General features: G+C 30.7%; 1 protein-coding gene across 1 annotated transcript; it reads left to right on the plus strand.

Moving 5' to 3' along the window:
- Window positions 1-14,043: 14,043 nt before the first annotated feature.
- Window positions 14,044-20,784, plus strand: LOC126748880 (ATP-binding cassette sub-family F member 1). The gene is made up of 2 exons (XM_050458401.1): window positions 14,044-14,217; window positions 17,968-20,784. Exon 2 carries the CDS (start codon window positions 17,985-17,987, stop codon window positions 20,667-20,669), a length of 2,685 nt encoding a protein of 894 aa, XP_050314358.1. The 5' UTR covers window positions 14,044-14,217; window positions 17,968-17,984; the 3' UTR covers window positions 20,670-20,784.
- The last annotated feature ends 303 nt before the right edge of the window (window positions 20,785-21,087 follow it).

The following is a 21,087-nucleotide window of genomic DNA, read 5'->3' on the forward strand; positions in this document are numbered from 1 at the left end:
TTGGTTAGATAAGTAATTGTATGCCCTTTAAAATGATGTATCACACTTAAGGTAGCCATTTGAGATACAAAAGTTTCAGGTCGATAAAATATTCATTATTCCCAGACTTTTTTTTTATTTTGATTTAATTTTTTTTCTTGGATAAACATTTTAATGCTGCTTACAATAATGTGTCACACGATGGGGGTTCCCATATGAAATATCAAAGTGAGGTTAGCTGGAGGTGAGGAAATAATTGACAGAACTTTATCAAATATAAAATTAAACGTCCCCCTATATATCTAAATAGTCGTGTGTTTTTTTTAAGAAATTAATTAAATGAAAGCACTGTATATAGTACAGGAAGAAAACTGATAATAGTCAAATGGTCTAAAAAAAGTATTTTTACAATATACAGGGTGTGCCAACAAGGTGTACGGCTAAGATAGCGCCTTAACTATACGAGGTAAAGCAAAAAGTTCTACAAAAACGTCACAAAAAACTTACTATAAAATATGATTTTTTTTTAATGGTACGCTCTGTATATTATGGTACTAAAATGTGAGGCAAAAAGAGTACTTTACTTTGGTTTAACGTTTTACAAATTTCCGTGCGGCGTTGCAACGTAATTAATTTTTTTATGTTATTTTTTGCCTTTTAGAGGGTTCGTTTAAAAAATCATAATTAACTTAAAATTTATTCTGCGCCTATGAAACTTGTACCACAGTTAGTCTAGGGTACCTGCTCTAGGCTGACTATGACAATTTGTAATTTTTTAATACAGGGTGTTTTTAAAGAACTTTCAAATTTGCTAAAATTAAATACGCAATATCTCAAATTTTTCAAATGGAACACCCTGTATATTTTTATCTAATTAAGTTTGTCCCTCAAATACCTTCATTTTTTATTTAATATGTCCTATAGCTAAACCAAGTACTTTTTGAGATATTTTAACTTTTCTGTAAAATACTATGCATAAAACGGGTATTCTTTAAGTTTTGATCAAGATTACTTAGAAAAAATTATTGAAGAATTAGAATTATTACTTTTCCTACAATTATTATTATTATTATTATTATTATTATTATTATTATTATTATTATTATTATTATTACATACTAGGTAGGTACTTACGTATTTTTGCATAAATGTACATCGTTACACTAATTTTAAATTTTAAAGATGAATTACAGTTATTATAAATTGTGTTCAATATGATCTCCTAAATTTTGTACGCAAGCGTAGGTTTCAGTTCGTAGGTTTTTGTCAACCCTACAACTTTGCTGTAGAACTTTTTGCTCTACCTCGTATAGTTAAGGCGCTATCTTAACCGTACACCTTGTTAGCACACCCTGTATTAATTTTTTCTATATTATTTATTCTCCATTCAAATTGCTTTAACGATAAGAATTATTGTAAATATAGAATCGATATTATTCATTTAATTTATCATTTATAAATTAATGTTTCGTTATTTTTAGCCCTTTTAATTTACTTATATTTCGCATCGTTTAAATTTAATTTAGTTTTAAAAACATGAACATTCTTTGGAAAAGCAATATATCTAATTAAGTTAATAAGCGAATATAATCTAAAATCCCGGGGTTGTCCCCACTTACAGAGTCCTTCTCGGAAATACTAAATAATAAATAACGGTTCATAATTAAAATGAGTCTTCTTAAAATTAATTAAATTTAATATTAGTGTTTTGAGCAATAAAACGATATAATAATAAAAATGGCATCTAATAAGACATACTTCAAAAATAACTGACCACGGATTGAGCAGTTCAGGGAATTATTTCAAGAAAATATAATTCGCCACAAACAGAGATAAAAATAAACCCAAGAATTCTTTACATTCCAATCGTAATTATTAAATTTTAGCCAGATGAACATTTATGATTGTGGATTGTTGATTAAGCGGTCGATGTAAGGTTTTATTACTTTACACAAAATAAAATTTCATTAGGTGTTTTCAAAAAAAAATCATAAGACAATTATATGAGAAAACCTCTTGAATTTTTTTTTAGATTTTACCTGATAATTCAAATAATTGCAGAAATAAAAATAGTTTGCTACGCTGATAATGCGGTTCAGAGAGTCCCGAAGATGCAATCTCGCCATTTATATAATCAGAGTGTGGAACATCTGACCACCGCGTGATACCTTTAAATATCTTCGAGCAAACATGACGAGCAATAGGAATCTAAAGGATGAAGTAAGAGCTGAAACAGTAAAAACCCTAATATCGGGGTACCTATGAAATATTATTTGGAGAAACAAATACATGAGCATAGAAAGCAAAGTTAGAATCTATAAAACTTGTGTAACGCCAGTGATAACTACGCAGTAGAAACAAGAGCAGAAAATACAATAAGCCAACGCATGCTAAAAACAACAGAAATTCCAGTTCTAACATCAATCAAATATCAAGAATTCCAATAAAGAAGACAAAGCATAGGAAAAATTCTAAAAATTTTCCAGTATTAGACCTTAGAAAATATGAATATATTAATTATCTTATATGACTATGCAACATTCCGCGAATATTTTAGTTATATCAAGCCCCTACTGGCGTTGCCGCGCAACATCTTCAGTCTTTCCTTGATACACGAATTACTGCTATTTGTTTTTGTAAAAATTCGACATTTGGAACGAAAAAAACAAGTTGAGAAGGTTTGAGCAAATTTCAACAAATTCTCGTGAAATTATTGGTCTCTATTGGAGAAATATGGTAAAAACTTCCAAGTATTTGCATGAGTCTTGAGAGACTATGTTTCTTGTTGTTTCCTTATCGCCTTGCAATCTGACGTTGAGAATTAAGAGTGTAGTTCTGGCATAAGTGTGTTTTACAACAGAGATGTGTTCCTGAATTTTGTAGAAACATTTCGATTTAAATCCCATACATTCAAGGTTTTTATGAGTATTATTACCTAAAATTGTATATATAACTATATAAAAATGAAAAATTGTATTAACATTAGGCCAATGTAGAATTTTAAATAATTTATGTATTTTTGTTAACTTTTATATTAGATCATAATGCCAGTAAAAATTAATATTTTATTAATACCGTTGTGCTACTGAATTAATAAATAACGTCGTGGATAAAAATATATGTCAAAGCTTCCAGGTTTTCTGTTATTATGTGCCCTCTCTCTATAAAAGTATCAGATAAGATCGGCAGGTAAGTCCATTAAAAGGATTTAAATTGCGCTTATCCCCTTTGACAAACAAAATGTCCTTTTTACCAGAATTTTCGAAACCACATAAGGGATCAAACAAATCGAATAAAACTGCAAAAAGTTTTCAGGGCGCTTTCTGTAAATCTTTCTCAACTTTAGATTTATGCTTACCCGCTTATAAAAACAGAAATAAAGTTCCATGTATTTTTCGAATCGAAATGTACGAATGAAGAACATTAAATTGACTAATAGCGAATAAAATAGGTTTAAAAGTACATTTTCAAGGATTTTCCTAAAATATTTGTCTGTTGGGTAATTTAAAAAAATGAAATTAAGGGTGGCGTCGCGTGATAACTAACACTAATTATAAAAATCCTTTTATGGCTTTATGCCTGGCAAAAATGGGATCGGCCTTTAAGAAAAATTAAAGACCACTGCGTTTTATCTAGGTAGCATGTAAATATATGGCGGTTAGTCCTCACCCCACAACCTTGTTAACTGATTAAATTTATTTATAGTAATATAGTGCATTTATCGATTACCAGTTTAATCCAGTCTTTAGAGGTTTAATCTTTTAATCCACAGGTTTAAGGTTTCCAAAAACCAATATAAAAGTTAGTCTTTTAAGCGACACAATAGTAATGATAAAAGCAAGAATCCGGCTCACCATGATAAAAATAAGATATTAAATGTTTTGTCTGGTGAAAGAATAATTGGATACGAGACAGTCTATTTTAAACTTGTTACGTTTTTCCGTCAGCCAAACTACGTAATTCATACGAAATTTTTGGACGTAACCACATGTTTCATGTACATTTGACTACTTGACTTTATTAAAAGTCGCTCGAATGCTGAAATAACTCTTTTATTATCCAGAATGAAGGCCGCATTATTTATAAAATCCTGTTTAATTTTCTTGGCATTAAAGAATCGAAAGGGCTTGCCCATTATAGACTGTTTTGACTATTTAAACGGGTCTTCAATGCAATCAAATCCTCAATTTTCTCGACTATTATTAGGCGAAAATATAAGTGATTCCATATAATTTGCGAAAAAACATTCTTGAGGGGCTAATGTAAATGAAGCACGCGATACCGGATTGTAATGCTGGGCGTGTCGCCTATTTTATTCCCATCTATTTTTAGTTTAACTCCTAAACTGTTTTAAGTAGATCCCTTTTCTTTTATTACAGGAAAAAGAAATAAAAGAATTTACTTTCATTGTCGTAAATTATTTCACGTTTTATTAGTCATTGGCTTTTTTATTATAGGCAAGCTTAGGGTGTTAAATTAACCAAAGAGGCATACCTCGAAATTGTAACGTAATTATTATGTTTATATTATATTGCGGATGTTTTCATTGGTTTATAATCTTACTTTCAGTCATTCACTTTGCTCAGTGTAAGCATCTTCTTTAGCTTAAGAACTGAGCTATATGCGTAAGCGAAAATTGATATTCAAATTTAACCTACTTGCGCAAGATTTATTAAGCAACAATTTTTGAAACAGGTTGGCAGACTGTGAGGAAAAACAGTTTGGCGCCCAACAGTTTTTTTTTATTAAAAAAGTTCATTTTTGGAAGTGGGGTAAATGGGTAATAAGGCAGATGTTAATTAGGTAACTCAACGAATAAATCATTTGTTCCAAAAAATAATGGATCTATAAACGTAAAGAATTGAGTAAAGCCTTTGACCTAGTAAAAGAATTTTCAGAAATATTGTTCTTCATACACACTTATAAATCCCTTTTTTTTTAATGAGACATTTTGTAGTGTTTTCTTTACTAGTTATAACAGTGTTTGTGTGTAAATATTGGGTTTGACAGATACGAAAATGGAATAGTAATATTTAATATAAAAATTATTGTTAAGTAAACATTTTTAGTGGAACAATTTTTAAATATTTGTAGTGTGAACTTTTAACAGCTAATCCTCCTAGTAGGTATTACTTACTACGACGAAGATATTAACATTTAAAATTAATTAAATGTAGCTGTTTTAAAGTTAAATCAATTTTTCTAAACTATTGTAGGAAAACATATTTATCTTTAATATAAACTTTTTAAATATTGCACCAATAGTCTAAAACATGAAAGTCCTCAAATTACTAAAACAAGATATTTACAAGGTTAAATAAATATTTTTTTGTTCAATTGGGGCAGCATTTTTTAAAGTTATCCAGGTGTACCCTTAATTGGTGATTAAGAATCTTAAACCGTATAAATACTATAAATTGAATAATGATATACATTTATATAAGTCTTCAAATACGTATCAAAAAAAATCAATACAAATTGGGAAAATGTAGGATTTATTAAAAAATTATTGATTTTTTTTAATAAAAAAAGTAAGAGTATTATAGAAGAATAAAAGTTAATTAAAATAAAAGAGAGTTTGTTTATAATAGAAGTTGAGAAAATGTTAAAAGACTGTAAATCTTGTGATAAAATAAGTTTATTCTTATTTTTTTATTAAGATAATTCTAAAGATATACCCTTGTAGACATTAACGAAGAGATTTTCGTGAACATTTAAGAAAGGTTTAATGAACTTCGGAAATTTTATATGCTGCATATTTGTCACAAATCTATTTTGTGTACACTAAAATTGATTTAATTTCATTTATGTTTATTGAATTATAAGTAGTTTTTTAAATAAAAAATAATTTCTTTAAGAAGAGAATTTTTATTATAAATTCAGGAAAAAATCCAAAAAATTATATATTATTGCAAAAATTGGCAATTCAAAAAAAATGAAAACATTGTGGACGTTAACACTGGGTTTTTCGTATCCATTTAAATTATGCATAATTTTTATTATTTAAATCCTGATTTTCCAATTGAAAATAATTGAATTTTTTAAAGTTAAATTAGTTAAAAAATTATCTATTGTTATATTTTACTAAAATTAGCTTATATTCAATAAGTTTCCAAGGGAAAGATTTTTTTCCAAAACTACCGAAAAAGCCAATTTTTGTTCTATTAAAAAATTCTGATTTGCAGATCCTTTTAAACCCAAAAAGTGCCTGGTGTACATTTAAGTTATGCATAGCTTTAATGAATTTTTAAGCTGTAACCGTAAAATACCTTTATATTTTATTTTATATTCTAAGTTAAATTACAAAAAGGTATATGCAGTAAAATTTGTAAATTTTAATTAGTAATTTTAAAATAATGTAAAAAGATAAATAATCAAGGGAATGTAAGTGCATTTTTTAAGCAAATAAATATTTCGTGTTAGTCCTTTTAAAGCTAGAAAAATTGTTCTTCGTATCTAATTAAGTTATGCATACATTTAATAACTGAAGTGTGTTTTTAAAATATTCAAAGGAAAGTTTTTTTAATTACTCAGTATAGGAGAAATATAAAGGGAATTAGGGCGTTATAGACATAGGAACATGTAAACACCCTATAAATTTTGTATTCTATTAAATAACAACATTTCACCGGTTCTTCAAAATTCAAGGTGTTTTGAGAAACTGGCGACGTTTCGAACTGGTATGTTTAAGTTAAAATAGAAGTATTTAAATGTTCATTTTAATAAAACTTATAATTAAATCAATACCTACACATGTGTATTAAATGAACAAGTTTAATTTTTTGTCCTACATAAAATAAAATGTTAATATAACATTTAAAACAATGAATGCCTTAGAAACAACCTGACACCAAACTATATGAATATTAGAACCAACTCTATATCAAGAAGCTCCAGTAAAGCACTAAATATTGCCAAAAAACCTGGATACGTCAAGAAATTTGCAACCATTACTCTAATTTAAACTCCATAGACCAGAAACTTTAAGTTTTTATATTCTCTAATTTCTAAGCAGCTACACAACATTGAGTTTGATATTTTGTTGGCTTATATAATTAAACATGTACGTAGAAAGGGTAAAGAACATTTAATAATTTTGAACAAAAAACTGCATAGTTTAAAGCATCAACAAAATAACAACTTTTCGAATTCCTATAAGAACAGTACCGAACCCCATAAATTTCATCCTCGTATTATAAACTTGTCCAATAGTGCTCTTTCTAACCAGGAAATACATCTTTGAAATATGGACCTAAAGTTCAACTTACCACATTTTGATTCAAATTATGTTTCTGAACAACTTATAATTGAAGCTGAAAGAATTCTAAAAACCAATGAAACATTTGTGAATGTGAAGATAACAACATTGATCATCTTTATAATAAGAAAAATAACATAGTTTTAAAACAATTAAAAAATAAGATGGCCAAAGATAGTTTAGTTTTAACAAAAGCCGACAAGGGAAACTGTATTGTTATAATGAACAAACCAGATTATTTATCTAAGGTTACTCAATTCCTAAATTCCAATAATTTTTGCAACCTAACTAACAACTCCATGAACAAGTTTATAGCCCTATTAAAGTTTACTCTTAAACAAAGCCAGTTGACTCTTGATTGTTTTTTCATCTCCGAAAGAAAACTCATTCCCATGAAACCCTCCACTCCTCTCCTTTGCTGTCTACCGAAAATACATAAAGCTAACTACCCTGTTCGTCCAGTAGTTGCCTACACGAATTCTCCTGCTTCCAGACTTTCTTCTTGGTTATCTTCTATTTTACCTTCTACGTTAAACTTCAACAATCCTTTTTCTATAAAAAATTCTTTTGAATTAACTGAACATTTATTTCCTATCCAGATACCACCCCAATCCTGGCTTTTGATGTTACTAACTTGTTTCCTAGCATACCTCCGAGTGATTGCATTTCAATACTCTTTGAGAATTACTTTATACTAACACTAATTTACCTAGTCATTTCATTTTGGATTTGTGTTCTCTAGTCAATTGTGTACTCCTTCAAAACTTTTTTCAATTTGACAATAATTTTTTCGAACAAAAAACTGGATTAGCAATGGGCTCTAATTTGTCACCTTTTTTAGCCGAACTGTTTATGTATAAACTAGAAAAACAATTTCGGAACATCATTTATTTAACAAACATATAAAAACATGGGTTCGCTACGTAGACGACATTTTTACTATTTTTAATGGAACCAAAGACGACCTAGAAAACTTTGTTGATTTCATTAATTCTGTTCATCCCAACATACAGTTTACCTATGAGTTAGAGAAAGAATCAAGTTTGCCATTTTTAGACCTTTTAATCACTAATCACAATAACCATTGTGAATTTCAAATATATCTTAAACCTACAGCCACAAATACAGTAATACCCTTTACCTCTAATCATCCCTTTAGCCAAAAATTTGCCGCTTTTTATTGTTCTTTTTCATAGATTGTTCAATATTCCACTAAACGATATTAATTTCAAAAAAGAATATAATATAATTTTACAAATCGCTCGAAACAATGGATATCCTATAAATATTATTAAGAAGTTATACAACAATCATTTTTTCAAAAAACTTAATAAACCAACTCAGTAAACCCAACACACTCGGATCTTATCGATCTATTACTTACTTTGGCAACGTCTCTTCTAGTGTCGCACAGTGTTTTAAGTCCAATGAATTTGTCACTAAACCTAATATTTGTTTTAAAACCAAAAACAACTTGGCAAAACATTTAGTAAACACTAAAGATAAAATACCGATAACACACCGATCTGGATTTTACAAGTTAACTTGTTCCCACCCATTATGTGATATCTGTTATGTCGGCCAAAGCGGAAGGAAAATTGAAGTAAGAGTCAACGAACATTTAAGACATCACGCGAAATAAAAATACTTTTATTAACAATACCAATTCTCCTTTTGCGAACCACATATTAGAGTCTGGGCATAATTTTGATCCGGGACCTAACACTGAGGTTCTGCATGTTTGTGAGAAAGGGTTACAATTGGACTTGTTGGAAGCCTTTGAAATAAATAGGGCCATAATCTCCCCAGACTGCACATGCATTAATGAGCAAACTAAGTTTGACAGTTTACGCTTTTTTGATTCAATTAACCCTAGAAAATAACTTTTACCTTTATTGTTTTTATTTAACTCTTTCATCTTATAACATTTGTATTAGTCAAAATTTAAAATCTTTTCTTTAACGCAACGCTAATATACAATACTTCCTTAAAGTACCTTCTTTTAATATGTAGAAATCTGTATCGTCCTAAGTATAAATTTTATATTTTAAATCGTAGATGTCCTTATTGTACTATGTTTTTAATTTTAATTCTTTTATTTATTGTTGTTGTTTTTTTCCCGATATTTTGATAACGTGTATAGGTTTTTTGTAATGTTCTGGTAAGTTCTAAATCTATATTGTTATAGCGAATAAGCTCTTTTTTTTAAATTGTCTTGAATTACCTGTATTTTATTTTAGTATCTGATGATGGCTGTTTACACAGCCGAAATGCATAATACATTTACCTAAGTGACCTACATGCATTTTTGTTGGAGATAAAGTAGACTTCCCCTATTTGTAATCTTTATATACACATTCTCCTACAAGTATGGACTTCTATTCAACTAACATTCAAAATGCTTAATCAATATTTGTCCAGTATTTAAATTGATATACAAAATTATTTTGCTTAAAGATGAATCTGATACCAAGTAAAAATTAATAGACACGACTTATTAAGTGAAATACTTATTTCTAAAATTTTGAACTATGCAGAAAATATGCAGAAAAATTCTACTTCCGCCCTATAGTTTGTTGAAATAAAGTTTTAAATGTTAACTCAACAATAAAATTGTTTTCCAAGTTTGGTTAACGCTCAGGTATAGGTTCCTTGAAAAGTATTTTTGTTAATTTAACCATTTTCAAAATGTCAAACCTTTGATTAAAGCGATTCACTTTTTTCATTGTATTAATAATTATTGGACATCAGTTAGAGCTAGTAAGAGTGTTCGTTCTTAAAGGCAAAATCATTAATGTTGGTCTTCAATTTAATCTTCCCAGTAATTATAAAAATAAGTCACTAAGTTTTTATTATTCGATTGTAGCCCTTAAATGGTTTTTAATTAATTTTTGAATTTAAAAAAAATCTTTCTCTCTCGATATCGATAAGAGCCAAAATAAAAAAGTTCGTAAATCTATTTTAATAAATAAAGATTTTAAATTAATTACTTCCCAATGTAAGAAGAACAGTGTGGCGCTTAACAGCTAATACCACGATTTACTGATTGTGTAAACGTGACGAATTGAGTAAAACCTTTGACCTACCAAACTAATTTTCTTAAATCTGTTCTTTCAGTCATGTCTCTTTAATCTGTAACAAACTAATAAATCCATCTGTTTTTATATGAGACATTTAGCAGTGTTTTGTATACTACTTATTTCAGCGTTTGTGTGTAAATGAAATAGTGTCAAAACCCGCTTGAAGTAAAGTTTTAATTTTTTTAAAGCACATATATATAGCTCCGTTAAAAGGTAAGATAATCTAACTATTAATAAACAAGTAGGGTGATCAAACTTACAGGATTTGGCCGTATTGGATAGCTTTGTGAAAATTTGTTCCACTGTACTTTAGCTGTGCAAGGTGAAGTTGTACAGCCAAAAAAACAAACCGCAAAAGGAAAAATTAAGACAAAATTAGACATTCTAATATGTAAAGTGTCCCAGCGAAACCAAAATAGACATTTTAACTAAAAAAACTAACTATTTTAGACAAAAAAAGTCGAGGAGGTGAAACGATCCCTAAAAGCTCAAATAGTAACATCTTAAATATATTCGTAGCACTAAAAATCCTAGTTAAAATTTATGAACTGAAATACTTTTTATATTAGAACAGCTTAGGTGGCAGCCTGAGCAGACTCGAGCTCACCAATACTAAAGAAGAATAATTGGATCACAAAAATTACAAGGAAGATATCACTAATGTTACTTTCTATCAAAACAAGTAACAGGATTCTGCACACCACATGAAAAATAAGAACGACTTGCTTGCGATATTCTGATTAAAATATTAAAATTCACAGACTAAAAACTCGTATTATAGAGTCCGATAAAGAAAGCGAATTTTCTACTTACCTCTACTAAATAACAATGTTGCCGAATGCCTGCTAGTGCAGCTTTAAAGCCCCTAAAGGTACCACACTAACGCTCATAATAGAGCCGCAGGCAGTCTCTGCGTTGCGAAACGGAGCTCCTGAAACCCATTCCATCTCCATGTTCATCTCCATGTCTCTATTTTGCAGAACAACACAGAGAGTTAACAACGCCAGTGTAGTACAACCCCTGAAAATGTTTATTTTCAGGCATTCGTGTTATGAAACTAAACGTGCATCAAAAATCAAAATTAGTTAACTATTACGTATAAGTTTTAGTGCAAAACTCAAATTAATTAATGCTAAAAAGGACAGTTGGTCCGCAACCTTTCATAGATAAAAAAAAATCCATCCAGAAGTCTAAAAATATCGCGTGTTTATCCACTATTATTTATTGTCACGTGATATATAGATATTTAGGCGTTAATTCTCTCCCTCATCAACCTCTATGTTATTTGTAAGGCCTTGCCCATTGCCGTTTTATTTGCCTTATGTGTTTCAAAACAAATAATAGTGCAAATTTAAATACTGTTATGTTTCAGTTATACGTAGCATGAAATGAATCATGGAAATGTGGTTTTTAACCAAATAAATTGGTAAATGTATTCATCATCATAATTAGTTACTATAACTAAATTTATTAGGTTTAAGGAACTCTTGTTTATTATCCTATTTATGGATGCATTTCAGGCAAATCCATGATAGAAAGCTAAATATTCTAAATAAATAGACCATTTTTTTTGCACATTTTGACTATGCTATTTAAATCTGCGCAGCGGCCTTTATTTAAGTTTCAGACATTTAATTGCCATGTATCATGCGATGTGCGGATGTTTCATGCGATTTTTTTGATCAAATGTTTCGACGTTGGGCGCCACATAGTTTTCACATAAGATTTTCGCTTCAAAAGATCTCGAGTTCGTTATATATCCAGTGGTGTGGAGAGATTGGGAGGCAGAGTAAAGGGTTACTGACCCCTTCCCCCCAGTATCTACGACATAGAAAAAAGAATCTTTGCAAACCAGCTTAAATTGACTTATGTTTTATCCCATATAAGAATTAATACATTTTTCCAAGATCACCCTGTCTGTATATACAAGACAACCTTTAATATAAAACTGAATTAGCTATAAACTTGATTCTTTCCTACCTAATTTTTGAAAAAAATTTTTGGGGAAAAAAGCAGCAACGCGGGAAAACAATTGAGCATTTTCAAATTTAAAAAATGAAATTGTTCTTTGCTGGTTCTAAATTTTCCCGCTTTACTGCTAAAATTTCCCTTTAAATAAGTTTATATACTTCAAATACATGCATTGCACTAAACTATATGTGGGTGGACTAATTTGTGTGACTTAATTTTTGCAAGTTTTGAATCTCTAATAACATCCTCTTTATCATTCAATAAGAAAAAAGTAGGATACTAAAAGGGTTACTATTTATAAATGATAAATAATTTATTAATGAAAGACTAATTTAACAACTTTAAAAAAAAAGTGGTGCAAATCTAAGGCTTATGTGACTGCTGAAATAATATAAGGAAAAATCGATTGCATTAAACTCGTATAAAGCAAAAGCATTTGGCAAAGACTCTAAAAGTTACCATGGCAATAGGAAGAAAAACGTAGCGGGAATTTCATATTTGTAGGCTGTTAATTTGGCACCCTCAAAAATCCAAAATCTGCAATTTAAAAAGTCACTAGTAAGTGGTTGTAGAAAATTGCCCTAACTGTAAGCTAAGAGAATAAAACATGTCTTGTTTGTCACGGTTTGTATTTTGAAAATGATATATGTATGTGGGTACTAGACCAAATACCTTCGTGCTATCCGAAGGATGGCAAGAACACTGCGAGAAAAAAACAAAATACACCCGGTTTAGTCGTTATACTCTAAACAGGATTTTCGATGATGTAACGAAGGATTGGGAAATTCTGAGTCGGCGCCCACGTTGCCAAACATTAAGGTTTTCCAAGAGTTCTGGATCCCATCTAAGCAATCATTAACCATTAAAAATATTACAGTAGACCATATTGCTGCTATTACTGCTTATTTCATCTAATTAGCAAGAATGCTATAATGAATAAACATATATATACATATTTAGTAACCAAATTATAGTCTCTCGTTAACCTAATTAAGCAACCATAATATGTGTTTTTTCCATGCGAGTATGGGCAATATATGAGCACGAAACAAAATAGGGGGGTTAACAGAAATATTTTTTATTGGTGTAATTTGGCAACCCTTTATTCCATCGTCGGAATTTAACCCTGACCTCTTTTGCTCTCTCACTCCGCCCCGTGTGGCCCGAAGGCTGGGTATCTATTATACCTTTAATAGAAACTTTATTCGATACATTTTACTGGTTTTGGTTATATATGATGAGCATATCAGTTAAGAATAATTTTCGCTTTATTTATTGTATTTTATTTTTATAGAGAAAATAACGCATAACTTTAAGGGATGATTGATTCGTATGATGGAAGGTGTTAAAGTCTTGAGAATCGTTTTTCTATATTAAAATATGTACAACTTTAGATTGGTTTGCGAAATTATACCACCGAAAACCAATTATCTAGTTAACAATAATTTCAAACAGCCATCTGAATATTCCTTAGACATTTTCGTCAAACATTCGCTGAATGTTAAAAATTTTGTGGCTATTATATCTTGATTGACAAAAAGTTGCCTATAAGAATATTCTTATTATTTCGTGAAATATTCTTAACAATAGAAACCAAAACTGTGTTATACCCAAATCTTTAACCCAAAATCATACTTTTATTGGTGGGATGTTCCCGAAACTGTTTGGGCACAGTGACCTTAGATATCCCAACCTAAAAATTGTGCTTACCCTTGTCAGCTTTCATTTTTGACTTTAGACACTCCATGAATGAAAAACCGTAAAGAAAGTTAGGTTAGGTGTTAGGTTAGGTTTTTCATATTTTCTTACAGCTGATACACCTACAGTTTCTAAATTCCAGTAGTCTGCAAAATCATAAAATTCTTGCTAAAAGTTGTCCCTATAAGTTCCAAGGACTTCCATACATACCACTCTTTCAATTTTAAACAGGTAATTATTGATTTTTATTAGGTTTTGGACATTTAGATCTGCACAATCTGGTGCAATGGAGAAAGTCTTTTCATCTTTTCAACATCTTTCAAAAACCTTTTTATAAATACAAATAGGGAACCAATTGGGGATCGATTTTATAAAGGATTTTAAGAAAATAAATTATTTATATGTGTCACTTAATATTACATGAAATACATTACATGTTATTTCTAATTGTAGAAAAATAAGATAAACGTAATGTGTGTAAAGATCCTTCTTATTTTCCAACCAGAGACCATTTACTTGTAATATTCACTTTGGTAAAAAATATTATTCTATAATGTGTATAGAATAGTATTTTTTTTATCATAACTGACATTAAAAGGTTTGATGCACAATATTATTGAGAGCAGATTTGAGTTTGTGATAATTTTGGTAAATGATCTAAATTTGTATATTATATTGTGGGCTTACTGCAAAAACCCTCCGAAAGTCCAATTTTGGTCGATTTTAATATAAGAGCGCAGCTAAGTCCAAAGTGTGTTTTAGAATAGTCTGACAAAATCCTGTAAGTCCATAAAATTTCTTAATGGCTTTTTTTAATACCTCACAAATCGTTTAAGTCCAAAAACCAAAATATAATACAGCTAAAATACTGTAAGCGCGCTTAATCGATTTTTGCAGACTTTTATATCAGCAGTTAATTAATCTTTAACAGCAAAACCCTTTAAAATACTTCAACGGGTTTTGGTTGTATATATTCCGCTAAATAAACCTAGCAATATACTAGCAAAAGCCTGCAATGTATCTTAGCGGTTTTTTGCTGTCTAAAAAATGTTTATTGGCAACTCATATTATTCTGTCAAAACCGCTTAAGTCCACTTAAAGGATTATTCTAGAATAATTTTTGGGCGGCATTAGCTTTGGGTGCTCCATGTGGTACGTTACGCGAAGGAGTGTTTGGTGTTTTTATTGCAAATTTTTGGCTAAATTGGACGCAAAATATCTTTCCCGAGGTGCAAAGTGTGTCCTTAAGTATATTATGCAATTAAGTCCTCAAATCCAGGAGCTCTGCTTTTATTCGGATACCTGCGGGGGTCAAAACCGTAACCAAAATATAGCCGCACTTTTTTTGTACTTCGTTCAAATTACACCTTTACAAACTATTGAACACACATTTTTAGAAAGTGGTCATACCTTTATGGAGGTTGATAGTATGCACAGCGCTATAGAAACAACCAAACGCTATATGCCAGTGTATACCGTTCAAGATTGGTTAAATATTTTTAGATTAGCGCGATCGAAGCGTGTGAGAAATAAAAAAAGTACTGCTTATCAAGTGTTTCAGATGCTTTTCTCAGACTTTAAGGATTTAACCCAAAATATAATAAAAAACAGAAATAAGAATAATGAAGGAGAAACTGTCAATTGGCTTAAAGTAAAATGCTTCAGATATGAGAAAAAAAGACCAGGGGTTATCTTGTACAGATACGATCATTTCTCTGAATTTAAAGAAATTACTGTTTCTGGTAAAGGACGGCCAAAGATGTTGGAAGGAATAAATCTAAAAGATTTATATTAAAAAAAACTTTCAATAACACAAAAGAAAAAAAATAGTTTATTGCAGTTATGTAAAAAAGGTGACATATCTGAAGAATTTCATGGTTGGTACAAATCATTGCCGACATCAAAGACCGCAGTCGATTCAGTTCCTGGCTTTGAAAGTGAAGAGGAAAGTGATGATGTTTGAGTAGATTTCATATTTTTCTCCTTTATTTTATTTTAAAGGACTTTTTAATTTGTACCTTTTACTTGTATTTTGACTAAGGAATTAAATCTTATATCTTGAATAATTACTGATTTTTATTCTGCAAAAAAGCTCTAAGTCCATTTTTTTCTTCATTTTCTTATATTTTCTGGTAAAAAATATGTATTTTTTAAATTGTTTATAGGTTAAGTTTTAGCTTTTGTTAAACCACATCCTAAATTCCCAGTTCCATTTTTTTTAATTATTTACTGATTTTTCCATTTAAATATAAACTTTAAACTTAATTTTCTCAAAACTATGGTATTGGGACTTAGAGGGTTTTTGCAGTAAGCCCACGATATGTATGTATTGTCCACCCAACAACAACTTTATAGAGTTCCGTGAATCTTTTGAATTGTTTTAGTCTTTGTTTCCTGTTAGTTGTAGATTTATTGTTTATTGTGATTTTAATGTTAATTATTTAATAGATTCTCATGAAGTCAGTTGTTTAAAGAACCTCTTGGCCTCTTTTAATTTACATGTTTGTTATACAACCTACAAGAATTACATCTCCCTCACAAGCACTAATAGATTATTTTTGTATCAATTTTAAGTCAGAACAAGTTTGTGATTGCCTCAGGGTTATCTGATCGAATAATTCTTCCCAAAGTAAACCCATCTAGAAAAACTAAAGTTGGGAGACTTTATATACAGATCCCTTATTCCTCTTGACCCTTTCATTGATCTTGTCTTAAACCTAAATAAATCTAAAATGTCTACATACCTTGAGAAAATTTACAACTTATCCATGTTTCCACCATTACTATAATGTGTGTAAAAAAAGTTATAGGAAAGTTATAAGAGGGACCGGAAAAATTACTATGAACTTATATTGGAGATGGCACACAATAAACCCAAGGAAAATTGGAATATTATTAATGACCTTAGAGGTAACTCAATGGAAACTTAATAATATCCAGTTAGGATTGTTGCAGATGAACTTGGATCTAAAACTGCTAAATCAGTGTGTCATTCTCTTGTTGCTGCAGCCAATATTTTTTCAATTCTGTTTTTGGTTGTGTAGAAAAGAGCAATTTGGTATGTTTGTCGTAAAATTTAGAAATTTAGAAATTTAAAGATACTTAGTTTACATTGGAAACAATGTGCTTAATTTATAAAAAAAGAAAATTGCATCTTACCAGCAATAAATCTAAAAAGTCCTGTAATACCAGACAAATTTTCAATATTCCAATGACCATTCCAAAGAGTAAATTGACTATAAACTCTCTTATTTATTTAAGTATTAAAATTTTTAATGTTTTTCCAATTAAGATAAAGTCTGCTCAAACTTTGATTTGCTTCAAAAGATCTGTTTCATAACTCCTTAAAAGTGAATGATTTGATAGTCTTGGTATTTTGATCATAATACCAAGCAATAAACAATATGTGCAAAATTTTGATGTTGGTTCATTTCTTTTTCTTTTCAATATTTAATTTTATTTCTGGTGATAACTTTAATTACTGTGATGTTATATATTTATGAAGTTTGCCTTTTTTATTGAAAATACTGCATTTTGCTAGCTTTAATATGTTCGCCTTTTTCTACCTATTATTACTTTTTAGATTTAGGTCCTTTTTAATTGAAAGTGACTCTTTTAAGTACTGAAAGTTTTATCTAGTAGGAAGCTTTATCCACAAATACTGTATTTTATGATAATAAAGCATGTTTTGATTTGATTTGAATGTATTGTACCAAAAATGTATAAGATGATAATTTTTTAACCTCTGGCAAAGCCAACAGTTGTCTATAAAAATATTTTTAAAAACTGTCACTGGCTCACTTAAGATCTGATCACATAAGCCCCCAATTGATTGGCACTGAAATGAAAAACCTTTGCTAACTCTTACTAACCTTAATACTTGTTAAGCTCCATATAAGTTTTTATATTTCCAAAACAGCCATTTAAGTAAATTTTTACATTTAATATAAGTTTGTAACATTGCTATTATTTTCTTTATAGATATACTCAGCCAAAACATGTCAAAACGTAAAGGTAACAAGAAAAACAAAGATGATTTTCCAGATGATGATGAAAATCCTCAACCAACCCGTGGGAAACAAGGCAAAAATGACATGGAACTAAGTGACTCAGATGACACACCTGTCCCAGCCAAAGGAAAGAGTAAAAAGAACAAAAAAGCTGTGAAAGAGGAGATCAAAGAAGAAGTTGGGGACACGTCTGAAGCAGTAGAACATACAACCAAGGGTAAGAAAGGAAAGAAAGGGAAGAAAGGTGGAAAAGAAGATAAGTGGGATAGTGATACAGAGCCTATGGTTGTGAACAAAAAGGATAAAGAAAGTGATGAGGAGTCTATACCTGCACCAAAAGCTAAAAAAGGTAAGAAACCAAAAAAATCTGTCAAAGAAGAGAAGTTTGATAGTGAAGATGATGATGCAGAAAACTTGGAGAGTGCTGAGGAAGTTTTACCTGCTCCATCCAAAGGTAAAAAAGGGAAGAAGGTAAAGAAAGCTGCTAAAGGTGATGGGTTTGAAAGTGATGACGAACCACAACTAAAACTTGATAACCTGAGTGATGAACCAGAAAGTATAGAGGAAATTCAACCTGTCCCCAAAAGTAAAAAAGGAAAGAAGGTGAAAAAAGGCTTTAAAGAAGATGTGAATGCTGATACTGATCTGACGGAAGGCATTCCTCCTGCAGAAGTAGATTTAGTCCAGGAAACTTCAGAACCCATACCAGCAAAGTCAAAAAAGGATAATGAAATAAGCAATGAACAAGAACCAAATCCAGAACCAGCAGAAAAGGAGGCAGACGATAGCATTGCAGATATTATCGAAGGCACTGAGAAACTGGACTTGGACACCCCTAAAGAAAAGAAATTGACCCACAAAGAAAAGAAAAAATTAAAAAAACAACAGGAGTATGAAAAGGCAATGGAAACTATGCTGAGAAAAGGAGGCCAAGGTCACTCTGAACTAGACTCCAACTTTACAGTTTCTCAAGTTCAGAAAACTGCTGGACAAATGGCTGCCTTGGAAAATGCAGTTGATATAAAAATTGAAAACTTTACGATTGCAGCTAAAGGAAAAGATCTATTTACAAATGCATCTTTGGTCATAGCAAATGGAAGACATTATGGTTTGGTGGGACCTAATGGTCATGGAAAAACTACTTTACTTAGACATCTTGCTCAAAGGGCATTTGCAATTCCACCCAATATAGACATATTATACTGTGAGCAAGAAGTTGTTGCTGATGACATGAGTGCAGTGGAGACAGTTTTAAAGGCTGATGTAAAACGTAATGAGCTTCTTGCAGAACAAAAGAAATTGGAAGAAGAATTTAACCAAGGAAAATTGGATGTTCAAGACAGGTTAAATGAAGTTTATGCCGAATTAAAGGCCATTGGTGCTGACTCTGCTGAGCCTAGAGCTAGAAGAATCCTAGCTGGTCTTGGTTTTACTAGAGAAATGCAGGACAGGGCTACTAAGAATTTTTCTGGTGGTTGGAGAATGAGAGTTTCTCTTGCTAGAGCACTTTACATTGAGCCTACTCTTTTACTACTTGATGAGCCGACAAATCACTTGGATTTGAATGCGGTTATCTGGTTAGATAACTACTTACAGGGGTGGAAAAAGACTCTTCTTATAGTATCTCATGACCAGTCATTTTTGGATAATGTATGCAATGAAATCATCCATCTTGACAACCAAAAGCTCTATTACTATAAAGGCAATTATTCTATGTTTAAAAAAATGTATGTGCAAAAGAGGAAAGAAATGATCAAAGAGTATGAAAAACAAGAGAAAAGAATTAAGGAATTAAAATCATCTGGATCATCTAAGAAACAGGCTGAAAAGAAACAGAAAGAGGCTCTTACCAGGAAGCAGGAAAAGAACAGAAGCAAAGTTCAAAAACAAGAGGAAGACACCCAACCTACAGAATTGCTGCAAAAGCCAAAGGAATATTTGGTTAAATTCCGATTTCCAGAACCTCCACCACTTCAACCTCCAGTTCTTGGCCTTCATAATGTTACGTTTGCATATCCAGGTCAAAAACCTCTTTTTGTTAAGACTGACTTTGGTATTGATATGACAAGTAGGGTAGCCATTGTTGGACCAAATGGAGTAGGAAAATCGACATTCCTAAAATTGCTGGTCAATGAATTAACCCCTCAGGAAGGAGAGGCTCGCATGAACCATAGACTAAGAATTGGTAGATTTGATCAGCATTCAGGTGAACATTTGACTGCAGAAGAAACACCTTCTGAATACTTAATGAGGTTATTTGATCTACCCTATGAAAAGGCAAGGAAGCAGTTGGGTACTTTTGGGCTTGCTAGTCATGCACACACTATAAAGATGAAAGACTTGTCTGGAGGTCAAAAGGCAAGAGTGGCTCTGGCAGAGTTGTGTCTGAATGCCCCTGATGTTTTGATTCTTGATGAACCTACAAATAACCTGGATATCGAATCAATTGATGCTCTTGCTGAAGCAATCAATGAATACACTGGAGGAGTTATAATAGTATCTCACGACGAACGTCTGATCAGGGAGACTGGCTGCTCATTATATGTTATAGAGGATCAGACCATCAATGAATTGGATGGTGACTTTGATGACTATAGGAAAGAATTGCTCGAAAGTCTTGGTGAAGTTATTAATAGTCCAAGTATTGCTGCCAATGCTGCTGTCAGCCAATAGCTAATATAATAAGTATTCTAGTGTTTTGATATAATGATGATAATTTATTTTTTATGAAGTTTTTAAAAATTGTTACTCATCTGATAAATTACTTAATAAATCGTTTGTTCTGATATATTATGATTTCTTATTTTTGTTTAATTAGATATCTGGCCAAGGTATTCTGTGCTAATAAAATTGCAAAAAACGTGGGGTTTGACGGACATATGTACGGTAAGTCATAAAATAAACTTTATTTGGTTAGCAGTAAATTGTTGCTAATAACCATTAAAGGTCTAAATCTAACAGCACCGGAGATATCTGAACTTGTTAGACATAAGCTGATCAAACGGTGTCGGACATACAAACTTCCAATATCGCCTTTGCCAGTTGATTTACGGCCATGCTCTGCTCATCATAACCAAAGTTGAAAAATAAA

Source organism: Anthonomus grandis, chromosome 22 (assembly GCF_022605725.1).
Source record: "Anthonomus grandis grandis chromosome 22, icAntGran1.3, whole genome shotgun sequence".
In the NCBI taxonomy this organism is placed as follows: Eukaryota; Metazoa; Arthropoda; class Insecta; order Coleoptera; family Curculionidae; genus Anthonomus; species Anthonomus grandis.